This window comes from Gymnodraco acuticeps, unplaced genomic scaffold (assembly GCF_902827175.1).
Source record: "Gymnodraco acuticeps unplaced genomic scaffold, fGymAcu1.1, whole genome shotgun sequence".
Classification (NCBI taxonomy): Eukaryota; Metazoa; Chordata; class Actinopteri; order Perciformes; family Bathydraconidae; genus Gymnodraco; species Gymnodraco acuticeps.
The window spans coordinates 1-17,850 of NW_022990654.1; the positions used below are offsets into that span (position 1 = coordinate 1).

The following is a 17,850-nucleotide window of genomic DNA, read 5'->3' on the forward strand; positions in this document are numbered from 1 at the left end:
GTAGAGTGTTAAGAGTATGTTTATTTAAATGTCCTCCTCTCTACTGGCCAACACAGGGAGCATATGCTGGGTGTAGAATTTTTCCAGGAGGAGGAGATTTCCATGCCATGCAGGGTCTTTGGGGATGGGGATGATGATCGCCTCCTTCGTGGTCCACACAACAAAGTAGCAGAGACTCCGGTCTGTGATATGCAGCTGCCCTTGGACCTGGTGCCAGTATGGGTGATTCTCCTTGAGAATATATGACCCACCCTCCTCACGAAGACAGAAGGATGGTAACTGGACTGCCTCCGCGATGGTCATGTTCCTCTGGCTGTGTGGACACTTCACCTCCAGCAGGGCAGATGGCTGCACAAGTCCATCGGGTGATGCTCCCAAAACACCCGACTCACTCACAAAGAGACCAGACTCGATTCGAACACTGTCACTTGATAGGCCTCCACAAAAGCCTTCACCCCTTCGGCCTCGTTTACAACCCCCCAGTTGACAGTTGGCGATGTCTCTGGCCAGTGGGTTGTATGTCTCCTCTCGCTGTTGGTAAAGTTGAGACACCGGCTGGACTACTTTTTAAGTGCCAGGCTTCCTCCACTGGCACTCAACATCTGTGGAGCTGATCTGCCACATGGCATATATTGCCAATGCTGCAGCGTGGCTGCATTTGTACATCCCCCGTGCACAATCACAGACAGCGCTCTGCATCGCGCCATCATCTCCCATACAGATCTGTACAAATAAAGTAAGTACCATTTGTTAGCATGCTATAATAGATTGAATGAGCAATAATACAAGGATGGTCCGGATCTGGGGGTGGGAGGGTTTATTTTTCCATAGTTTTGTCCTCTTGTCTGATTGTTGTTATTGTTTGTTTTTTCTGTATTTTTTGTAATTTGTGCTGTATTGGTTGTGATTGTACATTGTATTTTTCTAAATGTGTATGAATACATTTTTGAAAAACATTTGATCAACAATAAAAAAGGATTTGGTTAGGATCTAGACTCAGTGTGTAGTTTATTAATTAATCAATGCTCTCTACATTAGGAAAACACATACCAGTGTACCAGAGGGAGTCACACACAGCTGTGCCTAGATAACCAAAATCCTTGAATCTACACACAGCAAATAAACTCAAATGACACAACGAGAAAAAGGAGATCACACACACAGTATAGTCGATATAAAACTGGCCGCTTCAATCTGAAGAGCAACTAAAACAAAACACGGGAGTGTACCTTGTTCTTGTGAACACTAATGTTATCCACAGCATACACAGAGACCACGAAGTTCTTAAGGAGAAAACTAGTTACTAAAACAAAACACGTTAGTGTACCTTGTTAGCTAATGTTAGCTAGCTGACATTAACGTTACACATTGCACTCATATTACTCACCGAAACCTTGTAAAGCCGGTCCCGCTGCTCTTACAGAACCGACTAACTCCCCTTTCGTGTATGTACAGCTCTCAACATGCCCAGACTTGTAGTGATGTTCACCTTCACTTATACTTTTCGCCTCATTCTGAAAGAATGTGGTGAAATGTGCTAACGTGACGGCCATCTTTATGTTGGTGACGCGTATTGTGCGAGACCGAGAGACCTGTAGTTCACTGAGCGGTTTCACACGAAAAAATGTGTAACTTCACAGTTTTACGACACATTTTTATTTTTTTGACTTGCAAAATGTTCTTTTAAATTGACAAACATCATATGTGTCATTCGTGGCACAATTCAAACGGGATCAAAAGATAACCTTTCTCTCTCCATTGACTTCAATGTATAATTTTCCGTTTCCGGGGTCCCATGGAGGCTTTCGGAAGGGGAGGGACTTCGCCTCTCTATACAAGTGGTGCAGTGACGCGTCCTAAAACCCGGAAGTAAGCTGCGCTCGGATTCCCTCGACAGAAAGCAGTGAGATTTCTCCAGAGGATTTTGGAAAATAGCTCGAAATAAGGTCTGTGGAAAACGAACCTGTTAGATAAATGCACGTTTTGTTCAGCCGGATAATATCCACATGTCTACCTACTTTTTATTTTCGAATCATAAATCTAAACGATAGATTTATGATCGATAGATTTATAATTAGCATAAGTTCGTTCATGATGGCTCACTTCAGTGATAGTGATGACATCGTTGCGAAATTATTAACCGAGTCATTTTCAAGATTGAGTTACAATGATAAACTGGAGTGGCAAAGGATCAGCTGAATGACCCGCAAGTGCTTCATCCAAAAGGACAGGAGGATGGACTTTGTGTTTAAGTGATTTGATCATCAAAGGTAGGCCTAAGTCATTTTCAATGTGGGCCGCCGTGCCGACTTAATTCATTTGTAATTGTTACTTGGCTGTAAGTAAGGGAGCCTGTCATGATAGGTGTTTATATAAATGGTGTTGTTTTGTGTGGTAGAGGGTCGCTGTCATTGATGCGTTTTGCACCCCGGGCCGCTGTTTTGATATTCCGCTGAAGTATACGCTGTGACGTAATAACTCTTTTTTTTTCGAGGGAAGGGGGGGGGGGGGGGGGGGGGGGGGGGGGTCAGAGGGCCTATATAAAAGTCACGGCTTGCCACTGACCATAACAGACGAGTGTGCTTTAGATAAAGCACCACAGTGTAGTTGGTTGGACAAAGTGTCTTATACTATAAGTGAAGTGTGTGCCATTTGGTGCAAAAGTTTGGTAAGTGTTTATATAGTTTTGGGTGCAGTTCTTCATTTTGCAAGATATATGAGGTGTTTTGCACTTTGGGTGTGTGGTTTGGAGAATTGTGTTTAGTGTTTTGACAAAATGAGCCCTGTTGTCAAAAATGTGTTTTAGCAATTGAAAAAATCTGAAATACTGTACCTACAAATGTGAGGTACTGTACTTGTACTACTTCATACTTCTACTTCACAACAATTCAAAGGGAAACAATGTACTTTTTATTTAGATTTACTTTAGAAATGTAGTTAGGTACTTCATAAGTTGCAATTTTTACACACAGACCTTAGGAAGAACTTGTATAATATGATGCCATCCAACATTACATTAAAGTACCAATAAGTAGGTTGACAACAAATTATTGGCCGCAATTTTGCTAATTGTTTAGGTCGTCTTGTTAAGAAACATTTCTCAATTTCAGCTTCTCAAAAGTGAACACTTGATTATTTTGATTCATTTTGAGTTTATCTCTGCGGTAAGTACCTCTACTCCTTGCAGAGGCAGGTGTCATTTACACTGGGGATGCGGGGACATGACGTGCCAAACACTTTTTGAAAGTATAACTTAGAAATGTTCCGAAAGATAGCGTGCACAGAGACATGTAATAAACCAGAACATTGGTTTATTTTGCACACAATAACATGTACATATTGTAAACAGTTGGTCTGTTCACACTTGGTGGGTGTGTTTCTGGGGACCCAACATGTGTAATTTGGACAAGTCAATAAACTTAGGCACTGCACACAAAAAAGGAAATGTAAACTCAAAATAATTCCTCCTTACTCTACTGACTCGAAAAGGACCCAAAACATGTACAGTATGGGGCAATGTTGCTTGGCCTGTTAGCCTAAAGTAAATGTTGTCTTTTTGGTTTATTCTCTTCTCTAAGAGTACCCAAAATGCATAGCTTACATGTACAAATACAAATAAATCTTCTGGGGGGACATCCAGGTGACAAGTCATATTTTTCACAACTTGTCAGTTGTGTGTGTTTCTGCGTGGAGAAGGTGGAAGTCTCCTAAAAAAAGACAGATTTCTGGCTTCCTCAATAATTTCCCCAGGCACATGGTTCTTACGAAAATAGTGTATAGCCTGGCAGTGTGAACCCTGTGTCTACAGGTGTTGCTGACAAATAGGGAAACTAGTGTGTACATACAAAAGGGTGGCGCGCAATACCGTTTTATTTTTAGTCCCCACCACATTTCAACAAAGTGCTGCTGAGAGTCTCTCAGCCTAGGGATTTCCCTTCTGATGATCAGACAGGCTGCCAGGATCCTCTGATCCACTGCCACACTCTGCATGTTCAGGGACAGAGGAAGTGTTCCACTGCTTGTTAGACCTGGTCCTGTGCAGCTTTCACTGAGCCTAGCCTCCTGCCTGGCTGGAAAGCATCAAGTGAACTACCCAGTATATCCTGCTGCAAGGCCTCATGAGAGGCACATTTAGGGTAGCCTACCATTTACTGGCCTCAGTGGTACAAATATTTTCAATGTATATAGCCTAGATTATATTAGGATTGACTTCATGCTAAGTAAACACACTGCATTTCCCTCAACAACATCATCCCTCTTTAAACCATGTTAGGGGGGCGTTTTCTGAATTTTTCCCCTTTGCAGCATCAGTAGCACAGAGCCAGCCTCCTCCAGACTACGCTGTTCCTGCAGCTCCGTGGGGTTCCTCTCAGGTTGGGAAGCTAGAACACGGTGAGAAGGACAACAGAGGAACGGAACCAAAACACCGCGCGCCGTCTCTCACCGGGGGCTTCTGTCACGCGCGGATCCGCCTAAAGCAGCACTAACAGGTAGAGAGCAAACACTGGATATGGAGGAACTTGGAAGCTTTTCCGCTGCACATCCGGATTAACTGGACGCTACTTTCCATGTCTGATGTGATTACACATGCAGAGGATTCAATGCGGGGGGGGGGGGGGGGGGGGGGAGAAAATGGTCGTTGTGTTCATGTTGTCTCTATTTAACAGTGCACGCGAAAGTGCCTCGCGGAATGTGTAGCCTAATGAGTATTTGTATTTGGACGTACCCAGCCGACCTCTCGTAACTAACACTGACATACCCTTAGCTTTACGTTCTCTTGAATTAGTGGAAGAATGATAAATAATAATACAATATATATATATCAACGTTTGATTAAGTGTTGCTGTGAAAGGCTTCTCTACGATTTACATAACCAGAAAGTAATTTTAACGTCTGCGTAGCTACGTCGAAAGCAGTTGCTGCCTCGCTGTACGTAATGCTCGATACAGTAGGCTACCGTTAGCTTACATGGCCCCGATCACATTCTCGTCTTTTCCCACCGAACACGGTACGTACATCCTAGGTCCCCCTCTGACAGCAGCTGTGTTAATGAGTGCATACGTGTAGGGGATGCGGGCTCCAAGGGGTTGCTGCAGGCCGCAGCCCGGCCCACGGAGCCCAACTCCCCGCCTCCCAGCTGGGACTTGTTTACATGGAAGCCTCGGTGGTATTGTGGTATAATGGTATCCTTTCCACCTTGGTCAACATAGTTTGTTGGAGAAAAAGACGACTGGCTTTCATTATGGCGTCCTATACAGACAGTGGACGTGACGGATGTGTTTCTCCTGCAGCAGCAGCTTGTTTAAAGGCTTCCTTCCCTCCTTCCTCAGGGTGTCACAATACAGTCTATGGGTGTCACTCACCTTGGGCTGATACCTGCCTGACTCCATCAGGTTTTACACTGAATATAATTGGTGAAAGAAGTGTTCGGATTATTTACTCAAGTAAAAATACTCATTTTGCAGAATGGGCCATTTAAGAATTGAATTATTATAAATATGTAGAGGCGGGGTTTATTTGAACTACTTTATATACTACTGGGTAGCCTAACCGATATAATATATGATCATTTAATACTTATTTATATTTAGAATAAATAATCTAAATCTTCAAAATAGTCAGTAACTAAATAGGATAATAAATGTTGTGGAGTCTAAAGTACAGCATTTGCCTTCAAAATGTAAAGTATAAAGTAGTATAATGTGAAATTACTCAAGTAAAGTACAGTACAAGTACCTAAATGTGTTTTTTATGTACAGTACTTGAGTAAATGTACTGTGATACAAATTATTTATCTAGGATTTTATTTGGCAAATAATCGTAAACAAATGGGCTTCTATAAGAGAAAAAAAACACAGCAAAAATCTCTAAATGTCCCAGTGTCTTAACATCATCCTCTGTGGACAGTTTGCACTCCGGTGCAATTTATTTGTGATCAATTCACTATCAATGTACCTATGTGTTTGTCAAACTAGCACTGTCAGTCCCCAGTTGTGTAGAGCACTCTGCTTATATTCACACAGTTTTTACTTCTATGATAACGTTTAAATACACATTAATAATAAATATGTGGCTGGAAAATGTACAAAAAAAAAACAATGTTCAAATGCTGTTTTGTTTGTCTATTTTGACATTTGAAAACCAATAATTTAATTTAAAAGTGCAGTTTACAATCTTAACTACTTTTGAACAAAGAAATAGTGCTTATGTAAACGTTTTCTTTGTGCAGGAGAAATAACCCTATGTTCTGTTTCAAAAGCTGCTGTATGTGTCACAGTGTGATGTGTTCCTCCTCCCCCCTGCTGTGCAGATCAGGATGTCAGCCAGAGGAGGGAAGAAGAAGGCCACCAAGATGTCCCGCTCAGCCAGGGCGGGGGTCATCTTCCCTGTGGGGAGGATGATGAGGTACCTGCGCATCGGCACACACAAATATCGCATCGGCATGGGGGCTCCGGTGTACATGGCCGCGGTCATCGAGTACCTGGCAGGTGGGTGACACGTTATGTTACAGCATGTAGTGTAAGGGCATGATTCCAGGTGTAAACATATTTACATATGTTCACTGTATGTGTAAAAAATACATTATATGTAAATATTCTTCGGTCCAACGGACATTGTTAAGAAAGAGTCCAAAATATACGTGTTTTAGTTGTCTTCTAAAGGCAATAAAAGTAGTTTCACATTTTGATGTGGGCCTTTGTCATGTATCACATAGTTTTACTACTTTAATATCTAGTTTTATGATTGATATATGATTCCTGATATAGTCCCTGATCTTACATACTTATCATTTTATAAAATAAACATTTATAAATCATATAACACCTTTAAAAAGCACAAGACATCTACACTAAAGAAAATATGGAAGAGAATGCATCAGCATCTAACAATCTTAAAGAGCCTGTGACAGCCTCCCAACAACTGTTGTGCAATGAAATATTGGGCTACTAGTCATCTCGAACCATCAGTTTAAAAAAGAAGTTGCGATACCGTTCCGATAAATATCAATAATTTCGAACATCGCGGGGAAATTCCTTCCGCCACAAAAATACACCAAAAGCAGCGAAGAAGATCGATGACGATTATTATTATTATATTATTGTTGTTGCTGATGGTTGTGGTAAAGGAGCTGTAGATTTTGCATTAAAATCTGTATCATGGTCAGTAGCGTCTGGAGCACGAACGCAACCCTGTGATCCGCCATTGTTGTTGTTGTTGGTGAAACGCATCAGCAATGACGCGGGGGTGAGCAGGAGAGGTGGGGAGAGGCGGGGCTATGGCGTCATCGTTTTCAGGGAATGATCGTATAGGGCGTACACACGGAGCCTCAAGCGTTTTTTCCTCAGACCTACCCACTTTGGGAGCCGTTATCAATGTGTATCGGATTCGGGCACCGAATCCGCGTTTCCGTGTCGGCCTCGAGTGGACGAACTATCTATACGATAGAGAACGTTAGCGGATTCAACTGATATCGTCTCCGTGTGGACGGGGCCTAAGTTGTCCGGGCCTTAAAGCCAGTAACACTGAGGCAAACAAGATGTTTATTTGCCGTGTCAGGTGTCAGTCCGAACCCGTCGGTTGTAACATTATTGGTGCTCGGCTGGGAGTCTCACAGTGGGAAGTAACCATGTTTAAATAGCAGAACACACATGTATGTTTGACAGGTTTCCACAATGTGTTTTCTCTCTAAGCTGAGATCTTGGAGCTGGCTGGAAACGCAGCACGGGACAACAAGAAAGGCAGAATAACTCCCCGGCACATAAAGCTGGCTGTGGCCAACGACGAGGAGCTCAACCAGGTACCAGCCGCTCACTGATGGGTGTCTCCATTACAGCTGTTCATGATGAAGCTGCTCTAATCAACATTATCAAGTACAAGCAAATACTTCTCTGACTTTATGTTGACAAAATAGATTGGGCTATGCTTATTTCCTAACACAGTTATGACAAAGTTGCTTTCAAAACAAAGAAATGCATGTTAAAGGTCCCATGTCATGGCCATTTCTACTGATCATAATTCCATTGTTGAGGTATACTAAAATAGATTTATATTGTGCAATTTTCCAAACTCACATTGGTTTTTCATATCTCTGTATAGTATGTGTATTCACTCTCTGTTCTAAACGGCTTGTTGGAGCTCCTGCCCCCCCCCCCTATGAGCCCAGTGGCCGTCTGCAAGACAGCGAGACACAGCCCGAAACCAGCCCGAACACACACCCGCAGCCTGGCTGGGAGTTTGTGTGTGTGCTGACACACCGACTCACAGCCTCGCCGCGTCCCGCTGTCTCAGGGAGGAGAAATCGGCGGGGCTGCAGCTGAGGAAAGATTGAGTGTGTGTGTGTTTGAGGAAGTACAACGTAACCTAACGGCTCCATGGATTGGTCCATTTGGACCAATGGGGCATTTGGGTATGGGTACCCAGGAAGAAAAAGAGAAATCTCCGAAATGTCCAACGAGGCGTTCTGGGGCAGCACAGATAGGTATTTTCTGTGTTAGAGTTTTACTCGCTACAGGGTGTACTTTGAGAGTTTGTGACTCTGCAGACCGTTTACATGCAGAAAGACCTTCATAACACACAAGGGGACGGGTGATAACCGGAAAAGCATGACATGGGACCTTTTAAAGGGATTTTAAACTGCGCCCCTGCTGCATTCTGAAGTTGGTTCTGGCTTAAAGACACAGAGGAGTATACATCTGTTTAATTCAGACAGCATTCAGAATCTGTTTCACCAGACGTCATTGAAGGGTAAAGTGAGGAGAAGCTTGAAGAGCAGCTGCTAATGCAAAATGAAATCATGACATTTTGAGAGAAGAGTAACAAGCTGAAAACATCTGACATGCTGTAATATCACCTCATCGAACTATTGACACATCACATTAGCATCCATTTGCAGTGATGTTGAATGAATGTCATATTCTCTCTCAGCTCTTTTTTGGTCTTCATACCTTGGCTTAGAAAATAAAGAAATGATTGCTTTATGAGTAACAAGGTTATGTCCTTTCATTGTGATTTGAGTTATAGTCTTGTTCCTGGAGAGTGAGGTGTGTGTGGTAGTGCAAGTCAGAGGTGTGTATCAGCGGATGTTTCCGCTGATACACACCTCAAACTCTTTGTTTTGGAAATGTCTCTCCACCAGCTTCTGCGGGGGGTGACCATATCAAGCGGAGGGGTTCTACCTCGAATCCACCCAGAGCTGCTCTCCAAGAAGAGGGGGGGCCGGGTGAGGGTGGACAGCCAGGCGTCAGTCCCTGAGAAGCAGGAAGAACGCCCAAAGAGCAAGAAACCCGTCAAACCCCTCAAAAAGGTTAAAGTCAAACGAGGCCGCAAGCCAAAGGTCAGTCAAGGGAACAGGGGGGGTTACAGTGGGATTCAAAATTAAATGCTTGTCAGATTCTCAAACAACAGAATGCATCTCATTAACACCTAACAAGTATGTTTGCAAAACACTCAGACCTTCACTAGAACACGTCTGTAACTATCAGGGGAACAATCATTTCCAAATAATATTTTTCAGTAGCTGAATTTCACACCGTTTGCTTCAGAAAACTGTGAGATATGAAGCTCCAGAAAGAGCTTGTATGTGGACAATCTTTTTGTCAATCTTTTTTAGGATGAGAGCTACTTTCAAAAAATAAAACAAGTCGTGAGCTACTTTTACTCCTCTTCTTTTTGTTTTTTGCAGTGTATATATTTAGCACATTTTAACATTATTATATGCTGACCTTTAACCTTTGTGTGCCGTTTGGGTCTGTGGGACCCGTTTGCAGTGTTTACTCTGAAAACTCTATTCTTATCTTATGTTACCTAGTTAGCATTCTTTCTTTTTCTTTATGCATATATTCTCTCTCGCTCTCGCTCTCGCTCTCGCTCTCTCTCTCGCTCTCTCTCTCTCTCTGGCGATGACGGCTTGCGTTAAAAAATAATAAACATATTTGTAAAGTGGGGGGACACAAGCGGGCTTTCGAAACGAGCGGGGGACATGTCGTTACTAGATTACGCCATGTGTGTGTGTGTCAAGTGGAATAAATATATATGCAAGTTGCAACACACAGAGTAAAGCTCTGGCCCTCATGTGCTGTATAGGCTGGCACGATAGGCTGTTCAATGGGGCTGATGTGTTGTGTCGATTCTGCCAGAAGGAAAACCAGCGGGGAGGTGCCACATTGCTTTTCTTCCCGACTGCAACGCTGGTTCCGCAAATCAAGCAAGAACGTGATTGGTCGATATTCATTGTGGGGGTTGGGGGAGGAGGGGTGTTAGATAGATATAGAGTTGTAGTAAGTAGATAGAGTTCACTATGATTTAGGTTTCCTTTATGCATAGGGTTGATTCTTTTAATTACATTTCCTTTTTTGTTTTGTGTATTTTATACATTTTGGATTTGCTTGGCGAGCTATTTTTAGAACATGCCCCGCGGTTGACTCACGTTGCCCCTGCGGGCGACTGAGTGCCCGCGGGCACCGTGTTGGCTACCCCTGAGCTAGAGCTAGGAACACTGAGACTCAAGAAATACTGCATATCAGGAGAAAGATTAGGTGAATAAAGAGTATGGAACTGAGGCTTATACTCTGTACACTCTTACTGTTACCTTATACAATGGAATATATTTTTTCCATGTGCACAGAGCACAGAGAACGAGTCCGTGCCAAATTCCACGGTGGAGGACGGTCCTGGAGACGGGTTCACCATCCTGTCAGCAAAGAGCCTGTTCCTGGGACAGAAGGTAAGGGACTGAAGCTGCTGAATCAACCTCTAGTCTACTTCCAGTGTAAATATGATATCACAGTGTCATTTAGACTCAGTCAGAAACTCAGCAGCTGTTTCTCTGTTGATTAACTTGTGTTTCCACAGCTGTCACTCACAGAGAGTGAAATCAGTAAAATCGGAACAATCAAAGTGGAAGGGATAATCAACCCGACAAACGCAGAGATGGACATGAAAGACGGAGTGGGTAAGGAGACATGTTCACTTGTACTTCATTTCTTATTAAGTCCCCCCAGTCTGGTGTTCACCTGCTGCTGTCCTGTTCCAGGCACCGCCCTGGAGAAGGCTGGGGGCCGAGAGTTCCTGGACGGGGTCAAGGAGCTGCGCAAGGGACACGGGCCCCTGGAGGTGGCTTCAGGTACTGCACTCATGGGACACTGCTGTGCTGTTGAGGCTTTTTTAATGTAGAGATATAACCACACGACAGAATGCAGAGAGATGTGCCCCCCCTCTCCCTCTGTACTCAGACTCGTCTCTCTCCAACCTAGATCCAGCAGAAGGTTTAAGTAGATCTGGGTCTGGGGTGTGGTTACTGTTTGACAGTGGCGAGCCGCCGTGACTTTTATACCTAGGCCCTCTGACCCCCCTTCCCTCGAAAAAAAAAGAAGAGATATTACATCACAGCGTATAGGCTACTTCAGCGGAATATAAAAACAGCGGCCCGGGGTGCAAAACGCATCAATGACAGCGACCCTCTACCACACAAAACAACATCATTTATATAAACACCTATCATGACAGGACACCCACAGCCAAGTAGCAATTACAAATGAATTAAGTCGGCACGGCGGCCCACATTGAAAATGACTTAGGCCTACTTTTGATGATCAAATCACTTAAACACAAAGTCCATCCTCCTGTCCTTTTGGATGAAGCACTTGCGGGTCATGCAGCTGATCCTTTGCCACTCCAGTTTATCATTGTAACTCAATCTTGAAAATGACTCTGTTAATAATTTCGCAACGATGTCATCACTATCACTGAAGTGAGCCATCATGAACGAACTTATGCTAATTATAAATATATCGATCATAAATCTATCGTTTAGATTTATGATTCGAAAATAATAAAAGTAGGGTAGACGTGGATATTATCCGGCTGAACAAAACGTGCATTTATCTAACAGGTTCGTTTTCCACAGACCTTATTTCGAGCTATTTTCCAAAATCCTATGGAGAAATGCCACTGCTTTCTGTCGAGGGAATCCGAGCGAAGCTTACTTCCGGGTTTTAGGACGCGTCACTGCACCACTTGCATAGACCTCACAGCGGGCGGAACTTGTCATAAAGTCCGCAAAAATAGTGCCCGCCCATTTAGAGGGAAGATATGATTGGTCAATTGTGCTGTCATTTGACATTACTCTCTCGTTGAGTTACTATAGCTGGCCCTCTGTGAATGTAGAGAGGGACCAACAAGCTCTCCCGTCTTCACATAACGGCATTTAACCCTTCACATTCCAACAGAAACTGAACAGGCAGATTCGAAGGATTTATTTCTTTGGAAATGTTATTTTAAATACAATTAAATCAAGTTATTTTGGTAAAAATAATGAAAAATGTAACAACAAAAAATATATCAAAAATAATATATATTTTTTTTTATGTTTTCAAATATTATTTTTTAGAATATCTTAGGGCCTCACAGAGGGCCTAGAGGGCCCTGACGGCTTGCCACTGCTGTTTGAACTTTAAAGACTTGAATGAGTCCAGCACTGTTGAAGCTACAGCTGTTCATCACGTCCACCTGAGTCTGGACCTCAGGCTAAAACTGTTTTCTCTTTAAGCCCTGCTGCCAGAAATCTGAAAAACACATCTGAGTGTCAACGAAGCCATATTGTTTTACCTCAAAGTAAATTCACCCTAAATCTGTGAGCCCTTCATACCATTTTATTTACAGTGAGCTTTTTATCTTCATATTTTATTTAGGTAATTTATTCAAACTAGATACATGTTTTTGTTCTAAGAAAGGCACACTGTCTGATGACTTGAAGCCCTTCTGGGCCTTCTGTCATAAAAACATCTTAAAGCTAAGAGTTTAGTTAAAGGAAGGCTCCAGTCATTAGATAGTTAATCAAAACTTCAGTATTTAGTGAAACATTATGTTTAAACCATACCCTGAAGAAATCAGCGATATTCCCCGGTAAATAATGATTTTATAGCTCTTTTTTTATCAAAACCTGTATATTCCGTCAGGCAGCTGCCATTTTGGCCATTTTCGGTAGTCACGTGATCCGAAAAACTAGGTCGTGACGTCCTCTATGCGTTCACTTTGTAAACACACCACGAAAACATGGCGGAGTATTTGAGTTCGGACCATGGTTCGGACTCGTCAGCCGAGGAAAAAAGTTTAGAAAAATAAAGTCCAGGCGGACTTACTTTGAATTATCACTATAGGTATTCATTCCATCCAAATACAACTGTAAATAAAATAAAAAACATACTCTGTTATCCTCTTAGGCCCCACGGACCCGGTTCCGGAGCCGAAATCGTGTCATTTGCAGGAAACAACGTCTAAGGAACCTTAATATTTAATAAACTATGAATATTTTATATCCATATAACGGGAAAAAAACTCATTTAACTGATCTTTTTCATTTTTTTCTTAAAAAAAAACACACAATGCTAACAGTGAGCCTCTGAATTAGCCCCGAGCGAAAAATGCTAACCTATTACTGCACCGAAAATCACTCCTAGCTCCCTTATTACTTATCCTAGCTGCACATCCAACACATCGTTTATGATCGTAAAGACACAGAATCTAACGGTGCTCACCTCAACACTGAAAGATACAAACTTGCGACGTTATCAACAAAAACGTACATCAAAACAAGTGGCGCTAAGCTAACATGCCTTAGCTTGGTCTTTGTCTGGTCTAAACTGGTCTTCAATGGCATTACAACGATAAAAACGATGATGTAGTTAATCCATAGGTTAATATCCAATGTGGCTGTGTCCCCTTTGAAATGTTCTGATAATCTATAAGCAATAAAACTGCAATTCCGTTATCTGCTGTCCGCTCTGTGCTCCGTGCGCTCTGGGTCCTGCAATTCCTGCTTCCTTACGTAGTAAGCAATAAGTAAAGTCTGCTGCGTAATGTGCTTACGCTGGCTGGCATTGGCAGTGCACTGCATCTCCATTAAGTAATGGTTGTTCAATAAATCCCATTTTATGTTTCATCATACTCTGAGTAGTCGTCCGGAAACTTGAAATGTTCGCTGCATACATGCGCCTGTGGATCTTTCGGTTCGGGCCGAGCACATTTCGCTAGCCACTGCCTCCGAACGTACTTCCTACGCTTACCCGTTGGCAATAGATGGAACCGAGCATTCCGTGGATTGTTCCTATCCGAATTGTGGCAATGTTTTGCGATACAATGAGGCATATTTCTATAGAATAGTGAGAGTAACTAGAGTAAACAACATGAACAAAGCACATCCGTCAATTTGTCCTCGACATGTGACTCGTCAAAATGGCGCCGCCCACAGGGTTGATGTTATTTTGGTAATTAATCAGTTTAAAATCACTGATAACGTCATCGGATAAAAAAAAAAAAAGAAAGACTGGCAGAGACTGGTCTATTTTATCGGATGATAATTATTTAAAAATGCGTGTCATGAGCTTTCCCTCCCTTTAAGAATTCATTGAGAACAAATATTTAATTCAGTTTCATGGCTTTGAGAAACAAAACAAAAAAATACTGATAACTTAAGATAGTTTAGAAAAAATATGTTAGACTAACAAGTGCCTTATGTTCTTTGTTAAGTGAAATAAAATAAACAATAATGTGTAAATTAGGCAAGGGTAACACAATTTTAAACTAACAAGCACAAAAATGATCAAACAGTTTGTGTCATCGTAACACGACCTTCCTCTCCTGCAGCGTCTCATCAGCTCCCTGTCACTCAGCGAGAGGGAAAAGATCAGACAAACATTTACAACAACTGTGACACCAGAGTATTTATACATTACAAGAGGGCTATGAATTAAAGAGGTTGTGTTATGGTGAAAGTGTGAAACAGTCAGATTCAGTGTGTGTGTGTGTGTGTGTGTTTCCACGGTGCAGTGGCAGTGGGCCAGGCCACTGGGATGGCAGCCCGCTTCATCATCCACTGTAACGTCCCTCAGTGGGGCTCCGACAAGTGTGAGGACCAGCTGGAGAAGACAGTGAAGAACTGTCTGTCTGCGGCCGAGGACAAGAAGCTCAAGTCTGTGGCCTTCCCCTCACTTCCTGCTGGACGGTGAGCACCCTCACACTCACCAACACACAGCTCAGATCCTCTCACTGAGACTTAAAAATGATTGGCTGATCCGCAGTCTGTGCACTTCACTCAGCAGGTAACTATAGTAACACTCAACATGGCCACCCTGCAGTCTGATGATGTAAAGAACACAGCAGCTCAATGTCAAACATAACAAATAAATGTCCAGCATATGAGCAAACAGGAAGAGAGTCCCAACTCCACATCAGAGACTGCTGTGGAGGCCTTTGACCTTCCACTGTTCTGCAGCAGCCCACACACCGTTTTTCTCTTACTGTAGGGATGTAACGATGCATCGTGAACCGGTTAAAAATCGGTACGGATGCGTTAAGATTAAAATCGGTTGAGCTTTAAAATTAATCGCAATTTTTTAAACAGCACAGGGCGTGAAATAATTTTGATTTGATTCGCTGGAACAGCAGTCTGGACATAATTGAACGCTATCTAGAACAACAACTTGCCGTGGCAGCTGCTCTCCTCAGTGCAGACGTCCGACGAAATGCCCGTGAAATCGACACATTGGATAACTCGGACATCCGTGATGCCGAGGACCAGAGCTGTACACATGCCACAGTTTTTGCGTGGCTGTGTCTTTAGTTGAAAGCCCAGTGGCGATCTGTCAAAATGATCATACAATAAAACCATTGAAAATAATATGATACAGTACGGTGTCAGTATAAGTACGTATGGGTCTCTGTGTTTCATTCAAGCTCAGCTCTGTGTGTGTGCACAAGCGGGCAACAGCAGGGACGGTTCTGGGGGTTAGGGTTAGGGGGAACATGTAACACTGACCAGGCTCCGGTACTTGTAAAAATAGCACTACACCCCTGCCGAGGACATTGTGAAACTTCTCAAACCACTCAAAACAGCCACCACCGTGCTGAGTGATGAAAAAAATCCAACCGTGTCACTCATTGTGCCGTTAAAGCACATGATCGGGCAGAGCATACATTTCAAGCTGCACTTTATTTATTTTTCTTTTGATGGAGTAATTTTGATGTGGGATTTGTTTTCAAAATCCAATTATTTATCTTTTTGTTATTTAAGATAAAATACAGTTGCACAGTTTACAGTTGCAATTTTGATGAGAACATGTACGTTGTTTTGTACAGTTTATATAAATACAGAAATATTTCAGTCATTTGCTCATTCTGTTAAAAAAAAAACTTGAACTTAAAATCGTGAATCGTATCGAATCGTGAGTTGAGTGTATGGTTACATCCCTACACCTAGTGATAACCTGAAGACAGAGTGAGAGAGTGACGGATGAAGGCATCAGGTTACACACTGTATCACTGAGGGTTTCATACCGGCAGCAGAACTGACCTCTGACCTGATTTTCATCACTTACTGTCAGCTAGGGCTCAGCAGGGGCTTATGTGGCATCACCCGGCAACAAGGATAAACAAAGGCTGAGATTTTGCCACAAAAAAAATGATGTCATCGGTGAAGGCGTTGTGCTGGCCAATCAGAAACATGCAGGTCGAAGCTCATCTGTCCAGTGTTTACGGTCCGTGTGTAACACCTGACACGACTTTCCTGAAGTTGGAGTATTACCAGAGGCAGAAGAAGTACTCAAACTCTTTACTTAAGTAAAAGTAAAAATACTATGCTATTGAAATACCTAATTACAAGTCGAAATGAAAATGTTACTTGAGTAGAAGTAGAGAAGTATTATCATGTAAATGTACTTAAAGTAAGAAAAGTAATCTGCTCAATGTCACTTCACAGGATAACTACTATAGAATATTCTTACTTGACTTTATATACTTGGGTCTTCACACCCTGTCTGTGTCTCACAGGAACGGATTCCCAAAACAAATGGCCGCCCAGCTCATCCTCAAGGCCATCTCCAACCATTTTGTGTCGTCCACCAGCTCCTCTCTGAAAAACATTTACTTTGTTCTGTTTGACAGCGAGAGCATCGGAATATATCTTCAGGAAATGGCCAAGCTGGACGCCAAGTGAGGACGCTGGTTGTGGTTTGTTTTCTAACTGTTGTTTGTTGCAGGTTTAGAGAGGACAGACGGAGTTTGATGTGGAGTCTGTCTTGGTTAAAGAGGAAAAAAAAACATAAGTGTGAGTGGAGTGCTGTTTCCTTTCGTTCCAGTGTCCCTTCAACAGATCACTTTCTTTATAGATTAGATCATAAGTCCGTACAGTTTGCCATGATGGTTCCTTGTTTACTAATGTTTTTACTTTCTATGTACAAATATAACAGTTTCCCTGGCCTCTGTAGTTTCTGATACAGTTAGTTTACTAAAAAAACTGTGGTTCTCATTCTGCTTTGAAATAAAACTCAGATGTTTTACACCAATTCGCTCACACTTTGTCTCTATCGCCTCATATTCAAAATGTTTCACATGATAACGTAAGTATATCTAAAGTCTTACAATACAGTAAGAACATGTACACTCAAGTCAAGTGAATACCAGTGATTTGATTAATATAACGTTGGAAGCCATTATGCACAAAATATCCTTTGTCTAAAAGAAGCCACTAGAAAATCAATCTGCAAATGGTAAGGGTTGACAGGACAGAGAGCTATCAATATATCTCTATCTTTAAATCTATATCTGAGAGGTGTGGATTGCTTAAGAGCTCACAGAGTATTTAAACACTAAATCCAGCTCGATAGTTCAATAGGATTCAGAGAGGAGCTACAGTCAGTGTTCTGTTTAAAAATTATCGTATTAAACTCATATTATATATACATATACATAAACGTAATAGAAAAAGTAAGGATATCTGCGTTTGGTAGATTATTTCCTTGTTTAAACAATGCTTCTTGGCAATACATATTTTTCTACGCGGCACAGTGGAGGAGG

At 42.2% G+C, this 17,850-nt stretch overlaps 1 protein-coding gene across 2 annotated transcripts; it reads left to right on the forward strand.

Annotated features, from left to right (window-relative positions):
- The first annotated feature begins 4,286 nt into the window (after positions 1-4,286).
- Positions 4,287-17,339, forward strand: LOC117554930 (core histone macro-H2A.2). 2 transcript variants are annotated; one of them, XM_034229527.1, is made up of 9 exons: positions 4,287-4,490; positions 6,311-6,488; positions 7,692-7,798; positions 9,137-9,334; positions 10,625-10,723; positions 10,852-10,951; positions 11,033-11,122; positions 14,827-15,001; positions 16,825-17,339. In XM_034229527.1, exons 2-9 carry the CDS (start codon positions 6,317-6,319, stop codon positions 16,988-16,990), a joined length of 1,107 nt encoding a protein of 368 aa, XP_034085418.1. In that variant the 5' UTR covers positions 4,287-4,490; positions 6,311-6,316; the 3' UTR covers positions 16,991-17,339. The 2 variants fall into 2 exon arrangements, with proteins under 2 accessions (XP_034085418.1, XP_034085419.1); XM_034229528.1 differs by lacking the exon at positions 4,287-4,490 and adding an exon at positions 4,642-5,008.
- Positions 17,340-17,850: the final 511 nt, after the last annotated feature.